Here is a 17,629-nt window from a genome sequence, read left to right as displayed (position 1 = left end):
CTCCCCCTTCCTCTCTCTCTGCCTGCCTCTCTGCCTACTTGTGATCTCTCTCTGTCAAATAAATAAATAAAAATCTTTAAAAAAAAAAAAGAAAGTCCTGCTCATCACGTCCCATCCAAAGCCCACGCTGTCAACAGAGGCTGATGAGCAATGAGGTTCCTTCGGATCACTTGAGTAGGATGGGGTTATGTCAGGTTTCTCCACTGCAAAGTTACTTGTTCTCCGTCCCCTTTCTGTACTCTTTACTTTGGGACTGAGTCATTTAATGCAGCCCACGCTCACGGCCCACCCCAGCTGTTCTTAGTCATCGAGTTTATCTGATGCAAGGCTTGTAAGCACCCACAATCATTGGATGATTGGCGCAGGTAGAGACACAGCAGCTCTGAGCCAGACATCCCAGACACGAGCACACAGATAATATAGACAGACACCTAAATGAGTTCATATCCACAAACACAGACTCTCACAGGCCCCAATAACGCAGATACTCGAGAAATCAATAGCTTTGTCATTCCATGTCTCTTACCCGCCAAGCGATAAATCAACTAGGATTTTAATTAACACAGCTTCGGAAATCCCACTTTCTTTCTAGTTCTAAAAGATCTTAAAGAACAAGAATGGAGTATGCCTTGGTGTAAGCTGGGGCTGGTGGGGGTGACAGAATGGTGAGTCTGGGATCTAATTAGGCCTCCTGGGAAGGACCCAGGCCAGGGGCAGTTTGGTGGCACTGATTCCCTTTTGCTCCCTTTGTGGCTTTTCTATGGCCCTTTCCATTCCAGGCCTGAGGAAGGGGGTGGGAGTGGGTCCCGCTCAAGGGTCCAGAGCTCTTCCCTGCACAGTACAACAGGCTTCCTCTGTGCCAAGTGCTGGTTCCCAGGTGCCAGTCAGTGAGTGAGGGTCTAGTTCCTTTCCTCCCTCTTGGACGCTCTTAGATCAGTCTGCTTCAGCTCTCTATCTCTAGAACATGATGATCAGAGGCTCTTGTATTCTCTTTATCCCCTTTCTAACCATGTTAGTCTTGGGCCACTCTTTGTGAAAGCATGTTTAAAAATGCTTTCATTAATAAAATAAATTTAAAAAGGCTCACACTCGGTAACCACACAGCTGACTGTAGCTCCTGATTACATAACCAGGATTCAATATCTAGGCTCCTTCTGTTTTCTTCTTCTTGTAAATACAGTCTGCTAATGTGCCTGACTTCATGTCCTGGTGCTTATCTGGTCATCTGCTTCCAAAACTTCTGTGCCTCCCTCTTATTATCTGTGAGTTGGAGATAACAGAAGAAAAGAGGGTTAATGTAAGCGAGTGCAAGAAACAGTGATGAGCCCAGAGCAGGTGCTTCATAAACGTCAGATGACCCGAAATGGGAACCTCTGGAAGTCGCAGGGTGCTGACAGTCCCCGTGGTGCTGCTCCCCGGCTGCAGGCTGCACCTGATGCAGGCGGACTCGGTCCAGCGCTGGATGGAGGACCTGAAGCTCATGACGGAGTGTGAGTGCATGTGCGTCCTGCAGGCAAAGCCCATCAGCCTGGAGGAAGATGCTCAGAGTGACCTCATCCTGGCTGGAGGCCCTGGCCCCGGAGACCCCCTGCAGCTGCTTCTCAAGAGGGGCTGGGTCATCAGCACCGAGCTGCGCAGGATCGGGCAGAAGCTGGCCCAGGACCGCTGGGCGCGTGTGCACAGCATGAGTGTGCGTCTGGCCTGCCATGCCCGCTCCATGGTCAGCGAGTACAGTGCTGTCAGCAGGAGCTCCTCGCAGGAGATGAGCCAGGTCAGCTGCCCCAGGGTGGGTGCGGGCGGGCATTTGCAAGGGGGATGCCTTCTAGAAGCATGGGTCTGAAGTGCTTGGAGGTTGAACTTTCCTGCTCCAACACCTCCCTCCTCTTCCCAAGAGCAGAGAAGATAGTAAGGACCTTTACTGAGTACCTACCATGTCCTGGGTGTTGAGCTAGGTGTTTTCACTCACCCATCTCATTTAACCTGCACTAGATACAAAGCAGACAGAACCACTGTGAGAGCTGTGAGAGGCTGTACAGGGGAGCAGTGCACCTACTTTAATGCCAGACTGTCTGGGTTCAAAGGTCAGCTCTGCCGTGTGACGTTGGCAAGTTACTTACCTTTTCTGTGCCCCAGTTCCATCCCATTAACAAAATGAGTAATAGTACTTTTTCATGTTATTTACATGTTATTTACATGTAATGAAACATTAAAAACAGTTACTGAAAAAGTATTAGCTAGTGTGAAGTCCTCACTGTATTGATGAGGAAACAGAAACTCAGAGAGCCTAAGTAACTTGCCCAAAGTTATGCAGTGAATGGTATAAGCAGGATTTAGTCTAAGTTTTTCTGATTCCGAAGCCCATGATTTCCAATCTTCTTTTCCAAGCCCATAGCGGAGCACTGAAAATCCCCTTGTCATTGTTTTTCTTTCTTCTGGCATTCACTTCCCAGCTTACAGCTTTACCATTTTCCTTGCTCCACTTCACAAACAGCAAACTTCTATTCATCCTCTGCAGCCCAGCCCAAATGCCCCTTCCTCTCAGAAGCTTCTCAGATCCTCCAGCACAACTAAGTGCTTGGTTTTCTTTTTTGAGCTTGCAAAGAAGCTGATGATGGTGTCTTGCCGTCCATACAACACTGTGTTATAGTTGATGGGCCTGATTCCAAAATCAGGTGATTTGATTCTTCATCTTTATACCCCAGAGAGCCCCATGCAGTAGTCGGTTCTCAACCAGTGCTTGTTGAATTGAATAAACTTTCTTCTGTTTTTTCCACAGATTGAGAAACTGTTAATGGAGAAATGCTCAGAGCTCTCGGCAATCACAGAGAGGTAAACCTGGCTGCTGGATGAGACTGGACAGCCTGTCCTCAGTCAGGGGAAGGGGCTGGTATCTTCTTCCAGGGGGAAAGAGGGTGGGGTGGGGGGCTGGTGGTGGTCTGGGAGCTTCCTTTTGCTGACTTTCATCAGCAACCTTGGAAGACTCCTTTGGGCTTTTCTGCCCCATTTTCAGGACTTAGAGAGAATATAAAAGAGGAGAGGCCCATGCATAGGAAAAAAGAGGATTATTGAGGGTTAGTAAAAAGGAAAAGGTTTCCTGTAGCTTTGGGAAACCCCCTAACCTGATCCCCAAAGTCAAGACAAAGTGAAAGCAGACACTCACAGCCTATACTCACAGACACATAGACAAGGATCTCACAGACACACTTGCCTGTACGTAGTGTATAAACATACACTCATATATTCCCAGAAATACACTCACACCCTCTTCTCTATATCTCACACACGTCACATGTACATGTTTACACTCAGACACATACAGACGCTCAGCCTCACATGTATACACACCCACTGTCCTTACTCTTTCCAGCCCCCATGCTTTGTAAGGGAAACATGGGACTTAGTCTCCCTTAGGACCCTTTGGCGTCTTTGGCCTTCCAGTAGAACATTCTCAGGCCCTCGGGATATATTTAAACCTGATCCACCCCCTGTTCTTTCCACCTGGGGAGAAAATTTTCAAAGCTCCTTTCTGTAGACAACCACTGTAGATGGCCATTTCTTCAAGGGTCGTGAGTATTACCATGCACCAGCCGACCTGGCAACAGCAGCAACCTCCCCCTTGCAGCTCCCACCCCCACCCCCAGACCCTGGTGCAGTGATGGCGGGTTCTCTAAGGGAGGAGCCCAGAGGAATGGGTCTGACCACTGGCTGACAGCCTTTCTTCCTGGTGACGTGGACTGTTAGCTCCCATTTTCACCAGCACTTCTCTGAACCCTAGGAGGCCAGAGGATGAGCCGGTTGTGAAATATTCCATCTCTGACTCCCCTGGAGCTGATGACGTCCTCCTAGGCCCCTCGCACCACTCACAAGCCTGCGGCAGGCCCAGATCTGGCCCCTGCAATGGCTCTGGGCTGAATACCTGCCCATCCCGGGGGCCCACGTCATGATTTTTTTTCCCCAGGTGCCTCCAGGTTGAGAATGAGCACGTCCTGAAGTCGATGAAGGCCTGTGTGAGTGAGACCTTGAGCACGCTGGGCCAGCACTTCGGCCAGCTGCTGGAGCTGGCGCTGACCCGGGAGGTGCAGGTTGGTGCGGGCTGGGCTATGGATGGGGGCGCTTGCGTGGGCTCCTGGGGTGGGAGTGGGGGTGGGGCCGAGGCACCAGGCCAGGCTGGGGGAAGCTCTCACATGCTTTTCTTGGGGCACATCCTCAGGCTACCAAAATGAACCCCAGCACCTAGCAAATAGGACTGTTAGAGCTCGATGCTTCCCAAGTTAGCCCAAATCTGCATTTTCTAGATGTGAGAACTGGAGCCTAGAGAGGAAAGAGACTTACCTAAGGTCACACGAGGCCATGGCAGAAGCATTTCCTAGCTGCTCTCTCAGTATTGTCCCTACTACCTTAAATCTCTGTTGCTATTGTCTACAGTATATACAACAGATCTGTATTGTCCTGGAAGATTTGAGGCAGCTGTGGGGAACAAGCCAAGTCCAGAAATCTGGCAATAGAAAAAAATCTAGAAAGGTCATATAGTCTAGCCCCTGCCTCTAGGCAGACTCGTGTCTGATTCTAGAAAGAATGAGGGCTTTGGAACCAGACCTTCTTTCAAACTATGGCTCACTGTGAGACCTTGATCAAGTTCCGTAACGTCTCAAAGGCCTCATTTTCTTCACCTACAAAGTGAGAACCTTCCCCGGAAGAAAAGTGAGAGGATTAAGCAAATAACACAGTGTGGGTTAAATATATGTGATTTCCCTCCATTGCCTTTTCCTATTTTAAAAGCCTCCCAGAAAAGCAGATTCCATAAGGTTTTCATTATGAAAGGTATTTACGTGTTATTTATAGTTACAGAAATATTGTGTTACATATTTGCCATTCTTTTCCCACCACCAAATAAAAGCCTTCCACAAATAGCAAGTCTCTTCCCCTATCAGCTTCTCTCCAGAATCAGCCTTTCCATAGAGCCCAGAGCTTTCCTTTTTCTCCTTCTTATTTGTCCGGCTCATTTTCCACAGGGCTCTTCTGGTCTGGTTCACCTGTTTCGTCAGCATGTCTGGCCCCAGGCTTTCTCACCCTTCCCACCCTAGAGATCTGTAGAGGCTGCTCTGTCCCAGGAGCCTGGGATGAAGGGAAGGAAGGGCCAAGGGGGTGTGGTGGGCGCTGCTGGGGCTGGCCTTGGAGTTGACATGCAAATGCTGACCTGTGCACGTCCCGGCGAGTAGTGGCTTAAGCTGGGGCCAAGTGTCCCACTCTGAGCTCTCAAGTCCCAGAGGGACCCTGTGGGACATGGGGCCGAAGTGGGTGAAAAAGCCAAGGGAGCGAAGAGTGAGAATACTGAAGGTAGTCATGGGGACGAGGGGAGCCTGGAGGTATTTTTGAGAAGGACTGCCGGTGCTGACGATGCTTTTTATGTGACTTTTGTGCCCTTTCTCCTGGAACTATCGGGTTCAACAGAAAGGGCTAACCTTGAAGAGTAATGTTGAATTATAAACAGAAGTTAGCTGGGTTTGGAAGTAGTCTACCGGGAGTCAAAGAAGGTAGAGTGCATGGTCTAGGTCAGAATCCTGGGGAGAGCTCCCTGGGCTGCCAAGGAGTCTTCCTGGACCTTGTGGGCTATGTAGCTGTTTTCCTGGGGTTTCTGGGCCTATTCTGGTTTTTCCCTCATCCTGATCTTGTTTGCAATGGAATTCCTGATCTGGTTCCTTTTGCTTCCCCAACTAAATCCTGCCCATCCCCAGGTCTGGCCATGTGGGTCACTGATGCTTGGCCTGGGAGCTTAGCTGGATCAGCTGCTCCTCTCTTAGAATTTGCACACCCCACCCTCCACCAGCCTGAGTGGCTCAGTCAGTTAAGCCTCTGCCTTCAGCTCAGGTCAGAACCTGGGGTCCTGGGATCGAGTCCCACATCAGGCTCCTTGTCCAGTGGGGAGCCTGCTTCTCCCTGTGCCTGCTGCTCTCCCTGCTTGTGCTCTTTCTCTCTGACAAATAAATACATAAAATCTTAAAAAAATTTGGTCCCGCATTGGCCTCCCTCCCCTTGTCTGCCCTGCATTCCTCTGTATATTCCTTAGCTTCCCAATAAGCCCCCCTTTCCTCCCAGTGAGCACTGTGGTGTCTGCTACACCCTCCTATTGTTTTGGCTGATCTTTAGTTGTGTGCGTGTGTGTGTGTATGTATGTTTCTGTACAGATGGCAGTGACATAAGGAGATACATCGGCTGAAGGCAAGGTGATCTGTGCTCAGTGTTGTAAGCATATGTTTCTTAAACTGGTGACCAGTACGTTCCCTAGGATGTTAATTATACGAGGATCCTATATTTGAGGTCTTTTGACATAAAGGGACTTAAGCCTGTGTCCTTACATCAGAATTTCCCCTATGATGTGCTCTTCTGCACTGGGAGTCTTCTAAAAGATCTTCACACATTCATAGTATTTCTTGTCTGATCTGTAGCTCCCATAGACAAGGATTTGGGTTTGTTTTGTTCATGGGTATATATCTGGTGACCAGGGTAGTACCTCTGCTACAGTAGGCACTCAATAAAGACTGGATACTAAGCTGTATGTTCCAAACTTACATAGTCATAACAAATCTTTTTTCTTCTTAAAGCACCTGATCACTTGGGATGCTGGTGTTTCAGGAAATGCAATTTGGTCAAAACATTTTTTGTCCTTGGGAAGTTCTCAAGCAGAGCCTTGCCACCTCCCCTACCCCCACCTCGCACAAAAATAATCTATGGTAGAACAATGCTTACGATAGGGCAGCAGCAATCTAGCACTACTTTGCACTGGTCTGCTCCATCCTGGAATGTCATGTCCAGTTCCAGACCCCAGACGCATCACTGGCAATGGCGGTACTCTGAGGAGGCTCCTGAAAGGGTGGGGGAGAGGCTGAAGATCAAGGTCTGTGGGAGTAGATGGAGGAGCAGAGAATGTTTTGTCCAGAGATGGACACTCTGTCACCTCCAGCATTCTGTGTTTGGGGACCCCGAAGGGAAGAAGGTGCTCAGGTCAGCCGTCGAATCTAGAGGATGTTCTATGTAGAGAGGGGTTTGTGAAATGACAGGGCTGTTCTGCAGGGAGCGGTGTTTGGAAGTCCCATCCCTTAACAGGCCAAGCTAGGCTTGGAGGACACTGGCAGGGGATGAATGAGTTCCAAGGTCTCTTCCAATCTTGGTAGTATGGGATTCTATGATGTGGGGATGGTGGGGTAGGGGCCTGAGCATGGAGTCTGGAGGCATATCAGGGTTCACATCCCGCCAGTGCTGCTTACTGGATATGCAGACCTGGGTCTGTTACTTCCTGTTCTCACGTCTGCAGTGGGTTGTCATTAGGATTAAATGAAATGACCCATGAGGAACCAGTGGCCTTTTCTGACTCAGTGAGCTGCTTTCTTCAATCGAGTCTTGCTCTGTCTTAAGAGAAGCTTGCAGCACTCTTTGCTAAAAGAGCCCCCGGTCACCTAATGAATTGTGTATTAAGATAATTTAACTATTTGGCGGGTATGGAAGAATTTAAAGTTAAAATGTTAGGAGCCACTGATAGGAAATTAATGAACATTGATGATTAATCTATTTGGGAATAAAGGATTATCTATGTGGGAGGTAAGAGAAGACTTAACTTATAAAAACTGATTTGCTCTAAAATAAAGGGGACTCTAGTGAATAAATTGACTCTTAGCTGTACCTTTGATTCCTTGACTCAGCTTCATGTGGGTAGATGTTATATTAATTTATCCTTTCATTTCATCTATTACTTTTGATTTTAGTTTAAAATAACATCTTTATTCTAATAAAACTGATTAGGGAATGTATCTTTGGCTCTGTGGCTAAACGAACTAGTTCAAGCTTTATCTCACAGCTTAATTTCCCCTCCCTGTTCTAGGCAAAGCTGGTCAGCCTCAGGCCTCACCTGAGGGAAAAGCACCTAACTTGTGACAGAACTCAGACCTGAGGGACACTTCCTAAGAGAGACAGGTGCCAAGCTGACTGTCCTCAGTTCCTTCTTCCCAAACTCATGAACTCATCCCTACCTTCTCAGTAGGGTGACCTAAAAAGGTAGGGAGTGATGCTAGCAGGGGTATGTTGCTGAAATCCTTACCTAGGAAACAGGAGTAGTGGGGACCAAGTACTGCCCCTTAGTAGTGATAGTTTCTGTCCTATTGTCTCAGTGGCCTTATCCATTGGGCTGTGGTCAGGCGGGAGTGCGGCTGAGCACCTTGGGGGAGGAGGTCAGCTGCCAGTGGGAAAGATATTTCCCACCTTCATGAAGCCATTCTTCCAAATAACAACACCTCTTTCTTTGTAGATCCTTCTGGAATCATAGTGGGAAATTTACACTCTGCTCCCAGAAGGCTTGAAAATGACTCATGATATTAGATCCATTAAGTTAGCTCTAGGAGGTTTTGTAACTAAAGCTCAAAATTTGCTTTCCTGTCCTATTTCCCACTGTCAGATTTTGCTCAGCTATGTTGTCCTATATAGGTAATCAGAGGCTGCAATGCAACTAAATCGTAACATAAAGATAATCTGTACTTACCAGATGAGAAATATAAAGATGTCCAAAATTTAGAAATAGTGTGTCTCATTATAAAGTTCCCAGAGAGAAAGTAAAGTTAAAGAAAAAGGTTTAAAAAAAAACCAACCACCACCACAACAAAAACAGCATGAAAAACAAAAACAAAACATAACAAACAAACAAAATTCTCTGCATCCCTTTACCTGTGGGAATAATTCAAAGTCCCAAGTACTTAGGTTAATATAATTCTCTCCCATTTACTTACTGTGCTCATCTTAGCCAGAAGGGTCTCATTCCAATGTGTGTGTGGTCATATTTTCTTGGGAAGCTACAGTCTGGGCTGTCTCTCCAGCAATGGGAGGGGTTCCTTCCAGGCTTCTCAGTTTGTACTGGTCTTTCCCAGCCATACTTGGAAGAGTACATACCTTGGATATGCAATAGTATAATAGCACTACCCCTGCACTCACAGGAAGTTAAAACAGGCCAATCCTTGGTCCCTACAGCAGGAATTCCATGCAACATTTCATGCTGGGACTCTGTCTGAGGGTTGCTGAAGACCTTAACAGATACTTACCTGCAGCTGAACAAAAGAGGGTTGGGAATGGGCAGCATCTTGATAGCGTCTGTTGTGGGACATCAGTTTATCTCAGGTGTCCATCATCTACAAGGTTTTGTGGAAACTCACTCACTGGGGGAAAGCATCCACCCTAGGTTAACTGTGGCATTATGTTTACTATATATGGGGAAAAATGTCTCCTTCTTTATAGAAGGGCATTTGATATGTTTACTTCTTCCTGCAAAGTCAGGCACTTAGAATCTCTTCCCAGTAACTTGCCTGGTTTGCATACTTTCCCATCCAGCATTTTCAACATTTCTTAATTTCTAGCTCTCCTCTAAACACTGTCTTTCTGTCACCCCGGGCTGCATTGATTTGGGCTGCTTGAAGTGACTTAGGCTAGAAGTTTCCAAACCACTTCAAAGGCATTGCATTCTCCAGGTTCTCAAAGATTTACCAGAAGAAATGCAAGCATATATACTTTTAAGGAAATCAATGCCCAGATCTTCAATTTTTGTTTCTTTCCCAAAACGATCCTCCCAATAATATGCAGTTTCTAATATCTCTTCTATTACTTTCCAAAAGAAGGACATGCTCCCACCCATCCCAAATGTTATGGTACATTGCCCTGCTGTGTAAAACCTTGTAGTAGCAGTAAGACTGGGGAGATCAAAGAAGAAGCCTTCGTTCCTGAACCATAAACCCATAGGCATCCATGAATTATTTCTGTGCATTTTCTTACATATTTCTGTTGAGAAAGGCATTAGAAATTATGTGTTTTGCCCAGCATGGAGATATATGGTAGAATGGTTTTGTGTGTGTGTATGTATAGGAGGAGTGGATTTGAAAGTTTTCAATTTATCATATCCCTTCTATCTGTATTTACTCCCAGATTGTGAATAGCTCTTAAGGGACATTCTCCTTAGACAAAGCGAGAGAGCTGGTCAGACACATCAGGCACTCAAAATGGCTTTTGGGGGCACAAATTTAAATGCAAGCAATTCCTTTTAACTATATCTCATACTCAAACCTAGGATTTGTCATTCACTGGAAAGAAAAACATCTTTGAAGAGCCAAAGATTCTAAAGGTTAATGATACTGATTCTTTTAAATGCTGGAATACTTTTGAGAATGACTAAATTTTTCAAGATATATTGGATAAAATCCACAGATGCAAATTTTACATGATTTTTTTTTGTCAGATTTGGTACACATTATTTAAGAAAGCAGTTAAAGCTTATTTTGTCAACATATTTTTGAAATATTTATACTAATTTCTGCTTCTTGTTAGCAAAAGATAAAATTAATTGCTAGCAGCTGGACTAATTAGATTTAAGCAGTAAATACCTTTTTCCTTTTTTAAATATGTAGGGAAGTCTGATCATCAGAGTCCTAAAAATAATCAAATGATTTCTAATACTTATATATGTATGTATTTATTTGTTTGTTTGTTTGTTTGTTTATTTATTTATTTATTTGAGAGAGAGCACACACACACAAGTGGGAAGAGGGTCAAAGGGAGAGGGAATGAGAATCTTAACCAGGTTCCATGTTCAGCATGGAGCCTGACATGGGCTCAGTCCCACGACCCTGAGATCATGATCTGAGCTGAAGTCAAGAATCAGACACCTAACCCACTGGGCCACGCAGGTACCCCAATTTCTAATATTTTTATTCTCAAATTTGAATTATTCCTTATAATGAACATCAGATTTCAATATATATACCCGCCCACCTATTTACTGAAAAAATACTAGCTACATATTATTTTACATTATTAAAAGTTTAGTAAATTGCTTTATCTTGGCTTTATAACATACACAAATAAAACCAAATTTTATTTTAGCTCTACATTATTTTAATATTAATAGTTTTAGCATTTTCCCTTGGAGAATGATTTCTATAATTATTTGTCAGTGTTGTTTTAATGTTTCTTGAAACATATCAAAACACTTTGTAATTAAAAACGAAGTCAGTTCTATATTGAGAAAATTTGTCTTGGCTGATTGGCTTGGCTAAAAGAATGGTCTGCCAATTAGTTTATAGGGTGGGCGTTTTCCATAAATTAAGTAAGCAAAAGCTGTAGCTTCAAGGTTTTGATAAAACATATTTGAAACAGGTGCAAATATTTTACTAAAAATTATATTGGCAATGAAAGTAATAATATTTTGATTTTCCTAATCCTTTCTGAATAATTTGGATAACCCAAGGTACTCCAAGTGAAAGAGCAGTGGGTATAATTAATGAGTATTTGATAAGTCTTGGTAAAGTACTTTTGGACTTCTTCCCAGAAACTGAGATAGTGAATGAACAACTTTAATGATTGGGTAACAAATGCTTTTACAAGTCAAGTGGTTTCCAATTCTTTGCTTTTACCAGTTTAAAGGAGTTATCAACTGGCAGATCATTAAAAATGGTGTTTGACGATGGATCGCCATTGTGATTGCGTAACTCAGAATGTGCAGGATTGAGCAACTTGGCTATGTAAACTCTTTCCATTCCTCTCTATGGATTTATGGGAATGTTTTTCAGAGTTTACATCTAAAAATATAGCATTAAGTCAATATTCAATCATGTATACATCAATTAATGAAAAACCCTAAAAAGGATACAGAGCCTCATTTATCTCATTAAGATATACATTTATAATAACATTTTAATTTTTATAATTTATAATTATTAAGCAGAATTTACAATTTACGTTTGGACCAATTGTACTGATAATAATTATAACAATGACTCAACCAAGAAGAGAGTATTTGTTTAAGATTTTAATTATTTGTTTATTTATTTATTTTGAGGGCAAGCAGTGGGAGGGCAGAAAGAGAGGGAGAGAGAGAATCTCAAGCAGACTCTGCTCTGAGTGCCTAGCCCACGTGGGGCTTGATGTGGTTCTCGATCTCATGACCCTGAGATCATGACCTGAGCTGAAACCAAGAGCTGGACTGAGCCAACCAGGTGCCCCAAGGAGAGAGTGTTTTTAAGCACTTAGAGCCTGATAGTTGCAGGAAATAAAATGACATTTCAAATGTCAGTGATAACTATGACAAGGATGATCCCTAAAACACTTTGAAACTTAAATATATTACATTAAGATAAAATTCTCAGGAGGGATTGGATTGGGAACATAAAGGATGAAAAGAAAAGATGAAAAATGCTCACAATGTTAAAGAAAGAGATTATTCATACATTTTTAAGGGGATGATGAGGGCATCAAGTTGTTTTGGTATTTAAATTCCACTGAACACATCCAAAAGAGTGATGTAATGGTCTTATTTTATGTCGATATCTACAACCTACTGGAAATTACATCCTTTCCAACTTTGTTCTTGAAACTTATGATGAAAAATTTTACCTTTCAAATTAAAAATGTGTAAGGGGTCATATGTTTTTCAAAATTCATTTAGAGCTAAATAAGAAAATAAAAACTGCATTAGAACACACAGGTATTCTAGTTCTATATCATGAAGGCTATCTTTCCTGCCTCTTCCTGGAGAATTGCTTCAGCCCTAAAATCCCTGTCTATAAGGAGGGTTTTCTGTGATGCTCCTGAAGTCTGGACCTTTACAGCCTTGTGAAGACCAGTCCTTCAGCCATGCGCTTCTCAGAACACAGTCTTTCCATATCTTTTGAGTATGTTAACTTTAAGTAGCATTTCTTTCTGCTACATCTCCTTTTTTTTTTTTTTTTTTTTTTTTGCATTAATGAACTACGCTTCCAGGATTCTCTCTCCTTCTGTTAATCCCCACCTCTTTTCAGGGAGACTCTGCTGAATTTTTCTGAAGTTTACCCTGGGTCTCATGTTGGTCTCTTTCTTTATCGAAGTCAGAGAATGAGCACTAGTTGCTGGATTTGAGCAGCTTTACCATGTTGACTTCTCTTTCCTTTCTGGAACATTCTTTTGTTTTTCAAAACAAACAACTTCTAGATGTTGGAATTTGCCTTACTGAGAAAAATGAAATCAATTAAGGTCTGTGTTTGCCCCCAAACCTCCAATTCTAAGAGATCTTATCCCCATTTGCCTTCCTAAATTGGATATTCCAACCCAGGAGATATTTTCCCATCAGAACAATAACTAATCCAAGCCTGGATTCAGTTACGATTTTGTCCGTCTCCTCTTTAGTATGTGCAGTCTTTCTGTGCCTTTCCTGAGACGCTTGATTCACGCATTTCTCCAATATATTCTCTGAGGACACCAAGAATACTGTATGCTCCTTTTCAAAACCTTTCACCTAGAAATTTATCTAGCAATCCTTTAGATATCTCATGCTGTTCGCTGTAGTCTTCTGTCTTCCAGGGCTCTGTTGGAGTGTAACAACCATTTTTATTATATCTTATCATCTGAAGGATCAAGAATGTGGGCAGAGCCTGGCTGAGTGATTCTTCTGTTCTGTGTGGCATCAGCAGAGGTCACTTGGTGTTACTCAGTTAGCAGATGGTTCGGGAAGTCGTAGAAAGCTTCTTTGCATGTGTGGTGCCTTGGAGGGGATTGGGGGGAAGCTAGTGTCTGCTGAGAGCACTGATCAGGGATCCTACAGTCTCAGAGCTCCCAAATGTCTTACATGGTAACTCGGGACACTGAAAAGTATGTTCCAAGAAGCCTGGGGGCAGCTTCAAGGTGTCTCATGAGCTAGCCTTGGAAGTTCTGGAACATTCCTTCTATCAACTGCTGGCTTTTATTGTTTGAGCAGGTCACTGAGGCCAGTCCAGATTTAAATGGTGGTGGTGGGGGTGGGTACCAGAGCCTACCTGTCTATGGGAGGAGTAGGAAAGAACATGTGGCCATGTTTAATCTATCACACCCTGTCACATCTGCCCACATTTATGTAATCCCTTGGCATGGATGGGCTGCCCTAAGTATGCCCAGCTATGGATTCTCTATCTGAATCTTTAGCTAGAGCATGGCTCCCTCTGAGGAACTCATTCCAGGCTGATGTATGAGACTTTACCTCTCCTGATCAATTTCCCTGGGCTGCAACTGCTCTTTCTGACTGAGAGACAATTAAAAAAAAATTTTTTTTTTCCTTTTTGGATTCCTTATTTAGAGAGGCTAGGTGGTGTGCATCTCCCTAATTCTTTTTATCCCTTTCTCCTGATATTCAAGATTCTGAGGGGTTTTTTTTATTATTATTATTGTTTCCCCTCTGCCTACTCTGTCTTTAAAACAATATTTCTGTCACTCAGCTTCATCAATCTTTGTTCCTTTATTTTGTCTCTTTTCTACCACTTTTCTCACAATACAGGGTGAAGCATATTTTTGACACTTCTTCAGTTCCCTCTTGATTGCCTGACAAATCTTGATTTTAGAGACTGTGGTAGTTTGAAGCTGACACCAAGATAGGATGGGATAAATGCCTGTCTAGGATAAAGTGGGGGAGCTGCCTGTCCAGGATACAGGGTGGGTGGGGGGGAAGCAGGGTCAGGCATGAAAAACCATGTTGCAAGTCTGAAAACAGAAATAAAAGGGTGAAGGAGGACATGAATTGGAAGAGACGTGAATTTTCAGGCCTAAGTCTGTTAAAGGAGTCCCCCCAACACCCATGGGAGGCAGTAGTGTCCCTGCTGTGATCAGTCACAGCTGGAGTGGCTCAGGGAGCTATGGCCTCAACAAGGACATGGGATAGATCCAGAGGGGAAGTTTCTGGGGGTGGTCTGTGAATGCTGCCCCCGGCAGGAAGAGCTCTGGCTACCCCAGGGCAGAAGGCTGTAGATGCTAATGGGAGCCAGGAAGGAGAGCCCCTCTCCAGTTTGGTGAGAGCTGCTAATGAGGCTGGATATTCTCCTTGTCTTGAGACCTCTATCTTTGCTGGTCCAGGTGAGGTCCTGCCGACTTTGAGGGAGAGGAACTCACTGACTTTGGAAAACAGGAAGTTGGATTCACAGGAGTTAAGGTCCAACTAACTCCACCACACACCACGTGCGTGACCTTGGTCAGGTTTCTGCGTCTCAGTTTCCTGAAGTGTGAAGTGAGGGTTGGACGAGACTGCTAAGGGCCCTTCTGGCTCTGACATACTGTGATGCTTAGGGCCTTGATGATTTCAGTGGAGCCTTTGATTTCATATTCTTCCAAATTTATCTTTGTGAAAAGGATGATTACAACTTTTCGTTGTCAGGGAGCTGATTCACCAAGATGATCTGAGGTATAATTACGGTGTATGTGTGTATAGGCATTAAGAAGAAATTATTCTCAGGCATAAATGGTCTAATGTGAGCAGATGATTGCAAAAGACATTGGATTGAATTGTTTAACATCATGCTAATTTGCTTCAAGTGCAAACACTAATCAAGAACACTGAGTAATTATGATTTAGGTACAGGACCCCAATATATGAAATCGGCATTTTCATGTGAGCATCATTATCACTTATGTAACTGCTTACGGTATGCTGGGGGAGGATTCTAAGAAATGCGTTCATTACACAGCTCTGCAGTGACAAATCTTGGTTATTAATTTTACCTTTTGTCAAATCCCTTACAAGAGGCATCTATCAAATCTTAGAGAATAATTTTTACATTTAATGTAGCTTGATTAAATACCCACTTAATCTTAGACTGCTTTATGTAGGGGATTAGTGTCTTGCGTGTGTGAAAAATTGTAGGAGTTTGGATAAAGAAAAGGAGAGTCCAGTTTACCTGGAGCCCTAAACCCACTTAATTTTAATCATTTTACGGATGGGGAAACTGAGGCCTAAGGTGTATATTGCCCAAGATCACAAAATAATAACAGCTAACAATTTTATTTTGCTTCCGTGCCGAGTGCCTTTACAAGTCATATATATATATACAAGTCATATATATATATATATAGTATTCCTATATAAAAAGTTCTCTCTCTCTGTATATATGTATATGGGCTCTATACTGGCTACCTTAAGAAATGGGTACAGCCACCCTAAGAGACAGGCACAGTTATTTCTCCCTCACTTCACACATTAGGAAACTTCAGGCTAGGAAGGCCAAGTTACTTGCTCTGGGGCACATGGAGAAAAAGGGCAGAAGGAGCAAAGCCAGGATTTGCACCCGGGCATTTTAGCTCCAGAGTCCCTGCTTTCAAGCTGACACACTTCCTCATCAACACACTGTGTAGAAAAGGCGAGCTGGCCTCAGAATTCCAATCTCCTCATTTCCTTCTAAGTGTTTTTTTTTTCCATAACGTTAGGTTTAATAAAAACAAATCCATTTTGATATTTTGAAATAACATAGCAACGGAAACCTCCCGAGTAGCTGCCCAGAGCTGTGGCTCTGGAGGTGTTACTTTCTTGCATGAAGCCCCCCAAGGCGATCTTTCTGAATCACTATCTCCACATCTCCCAGGAGAAGCGCAAGCAGCTAGAATTAATTAGCAGGTAGGAATCTTTTATAATCAATGAATCATATGCTTCAAAGCAAATGGCTGATTAGGAAGTAGTTTCAAGATATGTGAAAAAGCTTTTTCCCAGAAATAAGCTAAACCAATCTTTATGTCTCATTTGTTGATGAATTTTCCATTTGCTTTTCTTCCTGGTTCTCCCTGGGTCCTACGTTCAGTCATTTCCAGCCTTCTTGTCTCAAGCCTTAGCTCCCAGAGCCTGGAGCCGTCCGATGTTCCTGAGTTACCCACTCTTTGACAGAGAGGATTCCTGGGGTTGCTGCATTTGGCCTGGCTATACCCACAATGGAGATGTGCCCTGAGCACTAAGCTACTGTCGACTACTTCTCTTGACTCAACCCCGGAACCCATTACCCAGCTGGAGTTTGCCGTAGGCAAATGAACCAAGTCTTTGGTCATAGCCGTAGCAGCTCATTGGTTTTCAACTTGATGGCTTATTTAACTGATGGTTTCTCTTCTCATGTGAAGCCAGTAGAACAACAAAGCATACTTGCTGAGACCATCAGGATTGGGAGCTGGTTTTCTGATCCACTGGAAAAGAGCACATTTGCTGTCCATGTCCCAAGGGGTTGAAATTATCCCATATTCCTGAAACGTAGTTTGGACCTCGTGCAGACTCGTGTCTTTCCCAAAGCTAGAATACCTCCTCACCCCCATAGTGGGACCGTGGATGGGTCGGGATTATAGATTCCAGGGGGCTTCTAAGAGCATATACCCACTGGTATTCCGTTAAGGAAGATTAGAGGGAGTGAGTGACCATCAACCATCAGACTCTGCTCTCCTTTCTTAGGCGCTGGTGAGAAAAATCAATGCCTCAGACAACATCTACACCACGGAATCCACCACAGGGAACCTGTTCAGCCTGACCCAGGAGGGGGCTCCCTTGTGCCGCATCATAGCAAAGGTGAGCTGATAGTTGGTGGCCAAAGTGAGGGACCTGGGGAGAGGGGGAGGAACCTAGTTTGGTGGGACTAGCTTGCTTGAGAAGTCTGTCTTGCCTCTAGCATTTATTTGCCGTGCGATCTTGGAAGAGTCAGTTCCCCTCTTTGGGCCTTGATGTCTCCATTTTTAATAGTGGCTAGGCCCTCTGCTTTCAGTTCCCACTTTAGAGAAAAACTTAGGTCCCCAGAGTCTCTATAATTCTCTTCATGTGGTATCTGTTAGAAATGTCAATCACCCCTCCCACCAAACCCAA

General features: G+C 43.9%; 1 protein-coding gene across 2 annotated transcripts in view; it reads left to right on the top strand.

Annotated features, from left to right (window-relative positions):
- LOC111150008 (INSC, spindle orientation adaptor protein) overlaps positions 1 to 17,629 on the top strand; it is a 121,318-nt gene that overhangs the window by 54,614 nt on the left and 49,075 nt on the right. Inside the window, exons 3-6 of one of the 2 annotated variants that reach the window (XM_022507319.1) lie at positions 1,426 to 1,771; positions 2,777 to 2,829; positions 3,959 to 4,082; positions 17,225 to 17,338. In XM_022507319.1, coding sequence (XP_022363027.1) covers positions 1,426 to 1,771; positions 2,777 to 2,829; positions 3,959 to 4,082; positions 17,225 to 17,338 — 637 coding nt within the window. Of the gene's footprint in view, positions 1 to 1,425; positions 1,772 to 2,776; positions 2,830 to 3,958; positions 4,083 to 17,224; positions 17,339 to 17,629 lie in introns of those variants that run through there. The other variant, XM_022507320.1, reaches the window with a different exon arrangement.

This window comes from Enhydra lutris, unplaced genomic scaffold (assembly GCF_002288905.1).
Source record: "Enhydra lutris kenyoni isolate GAN:26980312 unplaced genomic scaffold, ASM228890v2 scaffoldscaffold22, whole genome shotgun sequence".
Classification (NCBI taxonomy): domain Eukaryota; kingdom Metazoa; phylum Chordata; class Mammalia; order Carnivora; family Mustelidae; genus Enhydra; species Enhydra lutris.
The sequence above is the reverse complement of the archived record's forward strand: the minus strand, read 5'-3'. Positions and strand labels throughout refer to the sequence as shown.